Source organism: Sapajus apella, unplaced genomic scaffold (assembly GCF_009761245.1).
Source record: "Sapajus apella isolate SASKATOON/1434 unplaced genomic scaffold, GSC_monkey_1.0 scaffold22, whole genome shotgun sequence".
Lineage (NCBI taxonomy): Eukaryota > Metazoa > Chordata > Mammalia > Primates > Cebidae > Sapajus > Sapajus apella.
In genome coordinates this window covers 19,554,771-19,566,566 of record NW_022436962.1, presented here as the reverse complement: position 1 = coordinate 19,566,566, position 11,796 = coordinate 19,554,771, and the positions used below count along the sequence as shown (strand labels likewise).

At 33.8% G+C, this 11,796-nt stretch overlaps 1 protein-coding gene across 9 annotated transcripts in view; it reads left to right on the top strand.

Annotated features, from left to right (window-relative positions):
- The window catches only part of ESRRG (estrogen related receptor gamma), a 640,029-nt gene that overhangs the window by 410,005 nt on the left and 218,228 nt on the right, over positions 1–11,796 (top strand). Inside the window, exon 1 of one of the 9 annotated variants that reach the window (XM_032288594.1) lies at positions 4,079–4,300. The exons of 5 other annotated variants lie outside the window; for them this stretch is intronic. In XM_032288594.1, the coding sequence (XP_032144485.1) occupies positions 4,245–4,300 (56 nt within the window). In that variant the 5' untranslated portion in view covers positions 4,079–4,244. Of the gene's footprint in view, positions 1–4,078; positions 4,305–11,796 lie in introns of those variants that run through there. 3 more of the 9 variants (XM_032288595.1, XM_032288600.1, XM_032288601.1) reach the window with 3 other exon arrangements.

Sequence of the window (11,796 nt, the reverse complement as noted above, 5' to 3'; positions counted from 1 at the left end):
AATAGAAATCCCAATTCTCAGATGAGGAAATGAGGGACAGATAAGTGAGTCCACCTGCCCATGGCCACACAGCTCAGAGGAGTAAAAGGGAACCTGGTGCCTTGCTTGTCATTTTAGGTTCTTTTTCCAAGGTTCTTCGTTGTGGATTTTTTTTTTTTTTTGGAGTTAAAGCTAGTAGCTTGTAATTGTCTTGGCTTGCTTTTTGTGGGATGGTATATTATATTATACATGACACATTTAAAACAGCAGGGAAAACAGTTCAAAAAGTTAAACAGCTTTTCAAAAATTTTATGATCCTGAGGAAAGATTACAAGGCAATTTGAAAATCTAAATTTGTTATGCCTTGTTTAGTTTTACATATTTAACAAATGACAAATGTGTAACGTAAAATAAAAATCTGCTTCCAAAATGACAGTGATAAACTTGAATATTTAATGTAGATTAGTAATGTTAATTTTCAGAAAAGCAAGGTAGGAGCTAAAAATAGCTGTTAATATGCAATAACAGGAAGACTAGGCATTTCTCATCACCTTCTAGCAACATAAGAATTCCTTGTTAGAGTGTTGCAGGAAATGATTCTGACTTAAATGTAGTAAAATGTCTGGTGTATAGAACTATAGGAATCTTCCTGTTTTTCCACAGGAGTTTTGCTTGTTTCCCTTCTGTTCTTTCAAATAGAAATGAAGTATATTCTCTGCTTGGTGACTGTGCATTACTTGGGGACTGAGAATGAAGTTGTCTGGGTATTTGTGACTGCATTGTTTAAGGAAGAAGAGATTGAAACTCTGCATACACTCAGAGACTGATGCATAATAGACTGATATTAACTAATTTATTAATATTCTTTGTGAAACAATCGAGAGAGATCCTTTTGTTTGGTTCAGTTTTTCTTGATTTGGGTAGACTCCTTGTGGTAAGATTGTGAAGTGTATAGACTGGCAATATATGTGTATCCTAGGCTTGTTTATCTATTTGTATTTTTCCAAATTCTTTGTAATTGAGCATTATGAAGGTTTAAGCTCAGTATTACTCGTGGTACACTTATTTCCTATGATTACCCATTGTTTTCTCCTTCAAGGTGAGAAAATTCTGGGACCAGGGAAGTTTCTTGAGATAACTGGTCCCTGAGATGTATGTATATTTATAAAATATTCTGGAAGCTGTCTCACAAGTTTAGTGAAGAGGTTATTTTTTAAAATTTTAAATTGGTTAAACTGGATTCATGACAACAAGTATAGTCTTTAGGTCCTTGACTTGTACAGGTGACACTTTGATCCCAAGGGGAAAACATCCAACGCTACAAACCTAGTACACGTCTGGTCACTCAGAAAGCAGCAAGCTCAGTGAACACTGCACCTTGCGTAGATGAAATATGGTTAGTGAAAGATCAGTGGGGACGACGCTGTATGTTTGTATATGTCTCTCTGTGAGCACAGAAAAAAGACTTATGCATAAGTATGAGTCTAAATATGTTTAAAATGATACACCAGCGAAGTCAGATGGATCATAATGAGGGCAAATAAGTACCTAAAGGGAAATGAGAAAATTCTGGGAAATAAAAGATCACTTATACGAAATTTGGTGACTTAGGTCCATTGGTAAATAGACTACAAATCTTGTCTTTAAAAAGCCATTTCAAAGGCGTAGTAAACAGGTTCTGTCACAGCATGATAATGCAAAGAAACTGAACACAGTACAGGATTCTACACAGGTGCAAAATCGGAATGCATTCTTTGAGTACATTAAGATGCATTGAGTACATTAAATAATTTATGTTTTTTAAAGAAATATCCATAGCCAAACCAAGAAGGAAAGTTTCTTTTTTTTCTTTTTTTTTTTTTTTTTTTTTTGGTGTATCTTTTTCAAAGTGTGCACAATTGAATCTATTATTTACCCTGAGAATTTTAGTTTATTCAGAAATCAAGATAGTAATCATGTGAACCAAAGGATGTTTTTCTGTCTTTGTAATGCAGTATTACCTTCCACATTTCTTTGAGTGTATTTTAGAAAAATCATGTTTCTTTTGCAAAATGCCTGTTTTATTTATTTTTTAATTGTAAAATGATTACACATCTTATTTTAGACTGAATAGAACATTTTTTTTCCCCTCTCAGTTTCTGCAGAATGCTTGGATTTTCTTCTACATCTCAAAGCTCTTTTAATTCACTGCTCACAACCAAATTTACATCTTAATTGCAGAGTTCACATTTAACAATATAGACAGCATAATGCTACTGGTAATTAAGCTTTTACTACCTGCTTTTATACAGTATTCTGAGGCACAGTTTTTGCTATGTGAGTTCTGATCTAGAAACTTGTATGCATTTAGAACACAAATAAAAGGAATCAGGCCTATATCTTAGATATAGCTAAATACAAGGCAGTGAAATTGCTTTCTTCTGTGGGGGGACCAAATCATGTCTGTCATTTTTATATTCTGAATTTTAATGTGCCTGGTCTATTTTAGTGTTTTGTTTTTTAAAGACCTAGAAAATTTGAGAGGGTTGAGGGAGTTGAGTCCTAATTTAGTGAATTTAACACACGATGAATATCTGAACTAATTTATTTTGATCTCAAAGATTATACTATTTCTATCATGTAAGACTTAAGACGTAAAGGTTGGTAAGCAGTAGAGCTGAATTATATCAAAATTGTGGGTTTTTCACTCTCCATAAGGTAGCAGTTATCTCTTCGCCATAAATAGCTGGTATCTATTCCAATGTACATTTGCTAGTATAAAAAAATCCTGTAGATTAAAATAGGACCTAAGCAAACTCTTTGTTATATGGAAATTAAAGACATGGTACACACAATTGAAGGAGGAAAAACCACACTTCTTATATCTTCCTGTTATTTTTTTTTAACAGTTTTGATTGAGAATTCTTAGTTTTGTAAATTATAGCTGTTTGAAACTAGTTCTTATAGTGACCAGACTGTGTAATGTTTTACAAAATGTTTCTGGGTTGATTTTTTTAAAGCATGTAGGATGCGTTATGTATAGAAACAAATATGTACACGCATATTATTTGAAAGCTGTGTGTTTTGGGTAAAATCATATATATAAATATATGCTTCTTAGTTTGGAAGCTTGCATTGAAATTATGTGTGTGTGTGTGTGTGTGTGTATGTATATATATATATACTTTTAGTGTACTGTTTAGTAATAATCTCCCTACAAAAAAAAATGCTTTCTTTATTTTTTCAAAAGACGTTGAGAGAGATTCAATTAGCTATTTACCCCCACAGCCGTCAATCTCTCCACCCCTAAAACAGAAGAAGCCAATTTGTCCTGCGGTTGTTTACCTTTGTTTTGAAAAGCTATGCGTTTTATCTGTATGTAGAGAGGCAGTCGCAGGTATAGCAATGTTTACACATATAATTTACTTAGGCATTCTCTCAAATTGTATTGTCACTATTTCCTCTTCTGTAGTTGTGTAAAACTGCATTCCACCTCAGAGATGACGATCCCAGTTCACATGCTCAAACAATTTACAAGAATGCCTTTATTTTTTTTTTTAAATGCTCAGCATACATCAGGAAAGCAGGAAAAGACATGATTAGGAATACATGAGAAAGTACAGCACCAAATAAGCACCAGCCCCCGGTGTAATAAAAACACAGACAACGGCAGGACAAACTTAATTCTCTACCTTCCGCAGAATCCTTTCCCAAATTAACTGAGAGTCTGCGTGAGTTCTCCTTTTCAAGGCAAAAGAGATCTTAGGTTAGAAGTCAAAGGCAAATCCCTCCAGTGCTTAGAGAGTTAAGTTAGTTATGTTTCTTTTGTAGCTTCCCAGAAGGAAAAACGAGGGAGAGAGAGAAGGGAGAAAAAAAAAATCAAACCCGAGAGTATGTACTGGGAGCGTTTCAATCGCTCCCTTCTCCGCTCCCTTTTTCTCTGCCCACTCTGTTTCCAGCCCCCTTCGGCTCTCAGCACCCTGCCTACCTGCCTGGCTCCTCTCGCTCCGTGCAGCCTCCCGTCGCCTCCCTCCTGATTGGGCAGAGGCCCCCCAATCGGCTGCGCTGCTGGGCCGGTGGGACTGCATATGTAAAGCCCTACTTCATATTAATAAGCTCCAATCGGGGCTTTAAGTCCTTGATTAGGAGAGTGTGAGAGCTTTGGTCCCAACTGGCTGTGCCTATAGGCTTGTCACTAGGAGAACATTTGTGTTAATTGCACTGTGCTCTGTCAAGGAAACTTTGATTTATAGCTGGGGTGCACAAATAATGGTTGCCGGTCGCACATGGATTCGGTAGAACTTTGCCTTCCTGAATCTTTTTCCCTGCACTACGAGGAAGAGTAGGTACCTTTTTTTTTTTCTTTCCTTTTTAAACTCGTCGTGGGGGTGCGGGGGTGGGGGCGGACAGACTGTATTTTTACACGCTGATTCAGGTAATGCCCTGGGTATTTTGTGTGCACGAGTGCTTGTTTGTGTCTGTCTTGTGCCTTTTGTGTTGAGGGTGATCTCCTAATTCAGTAAGTCGAGAATTGTTCTCTGACTACAATGTTACCTTTGAGGCAAAGCTCAGTGACTGTCAGTAAAACAGCTGTGTGACAGTCACTTCTTATTCAGGTGCTAAGAATAGGCACTTGGCACAAATGCTCAGTGAACTGTTAAAATGCATCTTTTACTAGGACCCATTTTCCCAAGGAAAGATGTTTTAAAATACAATATTCAAAATGATTTATACTATTGAGTGCCTCTTATGTATTTGCAGTGTGACAGATATTTTCAGCTCCTTGTAATTTCTTACCGCGCAGAGTTAGAGGCAAAATTGCACATTTACTAATTCTCCTTTGGAGAACAATTTAAAAACTAGCACTATGCAATTCTGGGCTAGAATAATGTTATTTGCATGGTTAGCATTAAGTCAGCACTTAACTGACAAATCAGTCCATTAAGTAACATGAGATTTTCACACATTATAAATATTTAAGGGGGAAAAAATCTAAGGAAGAAACAGTAGTGACTTTAAAATTTTCCCCTTAAATAAACAATGCTCAGAGTGTGAATTTGTCTCATTTATTGTGTCCAGAAAATATAGGAGAGTACTTTCGTTCTTACATGCAGTTTAATTAGTATTTATGAATATCTTTATGCACATGGAAATATATATTTAGATTACTAAAGGGAGGGTAAGGGGTACGAGAAGTAAATTAGGCATTTTTGTGTAAATGAGTAGGTCATAAACTTAATTTCAACCCACTGTTAAGATAAAATATTAGTATATCACCGGAGCTGTCACTGGTTTATCTCCCTTTCTGTTGAGTCAGTTATATTGCTTCGCTTTCACATTACAGTAATATCAACTGTTATAATTCTGAAAAGAGCGCCCTTGGCAAACATTTATCTCTATAGATTGTGAAGAAAATATAAAACTCTGGAAGATGAGGTAGTGCATTATAGGTAGATATCCACTAGCTGTCCTTAGTGACTGCATATTGCATTGCTTTGTAATTAAGAGATGAAAAGTGACTCGCAGTCTCAGTGGCCGCTCCTGTATGTTTGAGCGTGAGTGTGAGTGTGTTTGTATGTACACTCACACACACACACCCACCCACATCCACACTAACACAGGGAATATTAGCCAAGAGATAGGTTCAGGAGGAACTGAAAGCTTATAAGGCTGTGCTTGCATCAGTTTGAAACACTCAAGAGAAGAAACAACCTTAAGATGTGTGAAAATAAAAATGAAAAATAAACAAAGGTAGGACTGCCCACTCAAGTATAGTTTGAAGGTTAGTGTACCTCGGGCTGCAGAACTGAAGAGTTTAAAATGTCTTCGTGTCAGGAAGAATAGCTTATCGAAGCACATCCAGATTCTGAACTTTCTCTAGTAAATAAATAAAGAAAACAAACTTTTAAAATCCCCCAGAGGCTTCTTTTTGAAGTAGTTTCCTTGAATTTAACTTCTTATAGCTAATTTGAATAATTCGTTTAGATAAGCCTCTTAAAGCAGATGCATTTAAATGAAATCAAGGCACATGTCCTTTTGGCTTTGGCGCAAGATTCAAACTAGCTTTCTTTTTGGCTCAATTAAAAGTCATCTTTAAAAAAATACAGATTTATTGTCTGGATGCAGTTCTGATGGTTACGTGGTTCACTGGACAGACAGAAAGATCTAATGCTAAGCAACACATCTGCCTCTCTGTCTCAATTAATAAACCACAGAATTTATACATGCTATTAATATTCATAGTAATTGTAGTGGGTTAAACCCCATCACGTGTGTGTATACACACAGAAATGAAACCAGAGTTATACAGTTTTAGAGGCAAATATTGGACAGTTTCTGCTTTGGAGGCTGTTAAAAAGATTCCTACAATTTATTGACCACCATTAAGAGAGCTTAAAATGTTAACCTCTAACTATGTATTTTTTTTATTTTAGGAAATGTGCCAGCACATTAAAGAACATAATACTTGAAAGCTTGTTTCACATTTAATAGCAGTAATAGCTGATAGCATAAATAGATGAAAATAATATATCTGCTCATTTTGACATATGTGTCAGTCTAATCATTCTAAATGAGTGTGCTCATCACATGAATCCCTTTCAACCTCTGATTAAAATGTAACATTGACTACAGGATTATAGAGCGGACTTAATTTTACTGACTGTTTTAACAGTTGTCACAGCTGTTGGAAGAAGGAAAGGCAACTGAAACACTCCAAAACAGACAAGGCGAGGAGGGAACAGTTTAGTAAATTTCAGCCTGATGACTGAAGTCCAGACATTGAAAATCTAAGTTTCATATTTTAAGATTCATGTTTGGAGCTACACAAGTTTTATTTTGTACGTTTCACTCATTATGTTTCAGGGTTTTCATGTTTTTCTTTTTATCATCTCTTCTTTTTTAAAGCTATACTAATTTAAAAATGCAACTATCCCACAGTAACTCCATAATGTCAAATTATAGGTGATAAAATAGGCAGAAAGAAAAAACGTATACAGTAACAGTAATAACAAAAAAAGCCAAAATCAGAGGGAATGCTTTTTTTTTAGGGAATGAGAAGAGCTTGGCCAAGTCACTTTAGATGTGATATTATTTGAGAACTCTGAACAGACACTTAAAGTTTATTTTTTCAAGTAAGAATACTTAAACTCTAGACTTGGAACTCACATGACTTTTCTTCCTGTTTTGTTTTTTATTTTTTCTCTACAAATCTTGAAAACACCTGCAGCCTTAAAGGTATGTGGTGTTGGTGGGGTTTTCAGGTGATTTCTCTGTAAATTGCTTGAAGTGACAACCAGCTGCAATTAGTTGTGAGCATTCTTGAGCTGTAGTGTTGTAACCTTGCCCATTACATTACTAAAGTGAGCAGATTAATTCTATTTTCCTAAAAATTAAATAATCATTGTACATGTCCCAAACTATATATAGTTGAAATGGCCAGATGATGAGTATTATGTAACATATGATTTTCTCTTTGAAGTAAACAAAAAAAAGTGTTCCTGAGTTAATGAAATATATGTTGAATGGGAGTGGTGGATAAATGATGGGCACTCCACGTTCCACTAGCCCTTTGTGTCAGGGTATGTATTACCCTATACACATTTGGTGGTAAGTTTAAAAATCCGTTTTTTATAGAAAGGACTGAAAAACAGCTTTCCATTTCCTGGGCAGAGCTAAGGGTGATGGTGTTGGCTGTTTCTTCTTATAATGATGGTTTCTCATCTTAATGTGTTTATGGCACTGCTGCTTTATTTACTGAGCCTAGTGTGTTGCAGCGGTAATTAACCCATGTTATTAGCAAAGCCCTTGTGGATATCCATTAATTCTCTTGCATGGATGATCATTTTTCTAGTGTTTTCCCCCAATAAGGTATCATTGTTCAGTTTTTTTTTTTCCCCTAAATTGACGGCCTTTGATATATTTCTTTGATTTAATCTGACCTGTAATATATATTGGCCATCTTATGGAGAATAGTATTTAATTTAGCTTTTAAAAATGCTAATAGAAGCAGGAGGAAAGATTTTTTTGTTGTTCTTCTTTCTAAAGTGAGAAAAGAAAAGAAATTAAAGTTTAAAAGTAATGCAGGAAATCAGTTTTAACTCTAAATTTTTCAGATCTTACCATTTATAATAATTTATTTCTTTGAGGTATTTTAATCAGTTTTTTTCTTACTTAGTTAATAACACTTTAGGCATTTTTGTAAAATATTGAGCCAGCAGAAAAATTCCTGTGCTTCCTGTGCTGAGAAAAGATAAGGACCATCTCATTAGCCGGGCCATACTTTTGCAATTAATTTTAGATACCTGGTGCTATTCATCAAAGAGGGCAGCTAACTTCTCTATGATTCTATTTAACAATACTTTCACAATACCTCACTCCAGCAAGAATTACAGACAAAGAAGAAACGTTCTTTTGGAAGGTAGGCATAATGCCCAATTTCAAGTCCGTATCACTTACGAAAAATTCCTCAACATTTGTTTTAGCTCAGTGACTAAACAAAATATTTCTTTGTCTTACTTGTAAAGTGAGGTTTAGCATTGAAGGTTTTGCTTTATATTATTTTATAAAATAAATTATATGCTGATGAGAGGTACTTTTTCATACAAATGACAATTAATAGCAGTGATTTCTATTAAACTAATTAATACCAAATAAACTTTTTAGCATTACCTATCAAGCTTTTAGAAACAAGAGGAGAGGATCTCAGGGATCTGAATAGAACTTTAGAGTCATTGCAGCCGTTAAGCTGTGCTCTGAATTTTCCTTCATAGCAAATTCATGGAAGAGAGAAACAATACAATGTTGATCTGTTATAAGTGCATATGAGCTCTGGCCCTAGCCAGCTCTCTGGAGAAAATCTTTGATTACACTGGCCCAGTTTGTTCAGTTTTTATCTCTTTTACATCCAGTGGCATTGTATTAAATTGTCATTGTCTTAAAGCACAAGAGATAGAAATGAATTGCAGCTCTCTACATTCTCTGACAGTGAAATATTTAGCCTCTCTTTCTCCAATCATACTTTTGTGTATATTTGACAGTGCAAGGATGACACCAACCATCTCTGCCGCTTGACAATCTTTCTGTTGCATTTTGTATGTTTTGCCATTGATTTTTTTGATAGTCATGTATATGTGGATATACATGATCTACACTACTATCAATAAATAAATACACCCGGTACTTTAAAACTCAAAGCAGTCGATAGGATACACAGGAGTATATTTGTGTGCATGTATGGTATGCATGTGAAATATGCATGTATCTGGGAAGAGGTAATATATGTAGATTATAGATATGCTGGCAAAAGTATTCATTCGTGTACATTTATATAATAAAGTAGATCTCAAATATTATTCTAATCAGTTAGTTGCCAGTTAAATTTGCCAGGCATGATTTTAACCTGGAATTAGTATTTCAGGTATTTACAGGTCTGATTTTAAACTGAGTTTATTTAACTACTGTGTCTTAGACAGGTAACAGGTAACCTAGTAAGTCAATTTGTTTCTGATTTTAGAATATTCACATTATTATTATTCATGTATTCAGTATCTAGAAATCATAAATAATTTTTAAAATAGGAAAGAAACTACTGATATTAAATGTATAATTTAATGGTTTGGGCCCATATCCAAGAAACAATTTCGAATTGGCTCTTGGCTACATTCTTTTCTTACACAATTGGGCCTGACAAATACATCTTAATGTAAAGCATGATCGCTTTCAAACAAATGCAAAATATGAGTTTCATTTATCTGCACTACATAAATATATCATTTGTTCTTTTTCCAAAAGCAAATATATATATAATTAATAAGTGTTATATTTCTATAAAGTACATTATAGATTTCAGAATTTATTAATTTTATTCTAAGAGGTAAGTTTAGACGTCTGTGATTTTACTTAGTAAATCTGAATGAGTGTTGAGAGAAAGCACTTATACAATTGCTCTTTCTATTCTAATTCTTGTTCTAATTCATATTCCTTTTAAATTTTCTGGATTCATTGCCTACCTTTATTTGTTTGCATAACATTTTAACAAATTTACTGCTATTGTGTTTTAAAAAATTCTGCTAACTGCTTCTTTATGCCAATCTGTCAGATCAAAGTTAGCTCCTTTATTATCTGAGGGTGAGGAGTGACAGCCTTTTGAAGGATTTACCTGGCCTTTTATTCTTGTTTCAAGTTCATTTTTAGACTTATACTTTGTAAGGTCTAGGAAATCTTAGCTAATAAAATAATTTCCATTCAGAGTTTTAGCACACATCACTCAACTCTACTTTTTCTTTCCACAAGTGACGAATGTTTCTTGTTCTATGATTTGGACAATATTTATCAGTATTTTCCAAATGTGTTCTCTTAATCAATTATCCAGGATTTTCCAAGTGTATCTTCCAATCAATTATCCTAACTGTTGAATTGAGAGAGTTTAGATTTAGTGAGTCTTGTATATATGTGTATATATACACAAATTTCTCCTTATTAAAGATATTTTTAAATGTTTGAAGAAAACTTGCTTTTTATGTTTTGATTTCTTCAAATGATTTGTCATTTTAATTTATGACAATGCACGTATACTTGGAAGGTAACTTACTGAGGCAAAACAATAAAAGGTACAGTTTTAAAGAAATTGGCTTTTTTTGGGTCAATTAAAGTCCATTTCAGTGTACTGGCATAGATCTTTATGTGCATTTGGATGTAGCTATAACATACAACACCAACAATTAGAAATACAGCATATGGCTATATGGAATTCTTTTAAACAATATAGAAAAGAAAAACACTTGGTTTTGGCATTTAAAGTTTATAAAATACTTATCAAATTGCTAAAACTTATGGGGTGCCTACTTCAGATTAGATTAAATTCTAAAAGAAGAGCTGAAAAGTACATTTATATTTTAATTATATTTAATTATAAAAAGCAGTCTTTGTCATATACATTCCTCTGTGTCTTCTCATTTTGCTTTGAGTGAAACAAAATTTTATATACTTTTCATCATTTTGGTTGGAAGTATACATTATGTGTAATATGCTTTGGCAGGACGTACCTAGCCAAAGAAAACAAATTAATATTGGGCATACTGAGGGCTGTCAGGCATATCACAGACGTGTCAATTTAACTTTGCTTCATCATATACCTTCTCTGCAAACAGTTGGCTAAGATGGTACTAAACAAAAGGGAAGCTACCAATAAATTCTCATATTATATCACATTGATAGCTAGTACAAATGTAATGAAAAAACAGCCTGCTTGCTTACTTATCTTTAAAGATGAACTGTAGGAATACAGATAGCTTAGATAATAGTAAGTTTCCTAGGGAAAAAAAAGAATAACTTAGGTGCATTGAGATTTTTCTACTACCTTGAAAGTAAAATAGGTTTAGAAAGACAAAAAGTCTCAAGTGGTGAACCTCAGTTGCTCTTATTTGTGAAGTAAAGAAAAACTTAAAGAAGTAGAGAATCCAAAGCAACATGGACAGTCCCCCTTTATCAGGGGACATCTCTTTTTGTTGCACTTTGCATACATTTTCTGGAAAATAAAAAAATCTTATGCTTTCTTTTTGTTTGGCATATTCAATATGCAAAAAAAAAAAAAAAAAAATTTAAAAAGTAAATTAAGAACTTATGTACAGAAAATAGGCAGAAGCACACTAAATTCTTTTTTCCATGATCAGAACAATATCTTTGTAAATGATAATTCCTTTTTCATCTACTATAGAAATATTTCACTCATTTTTAATGGCTTTTGATAATTTGAACAAAGGACTTGTTAAATAAATATAATTTCTTTTCATACAATGTGAGTTAAAATGTTTTAAAAGGATACTTTTCAAGGCAGTT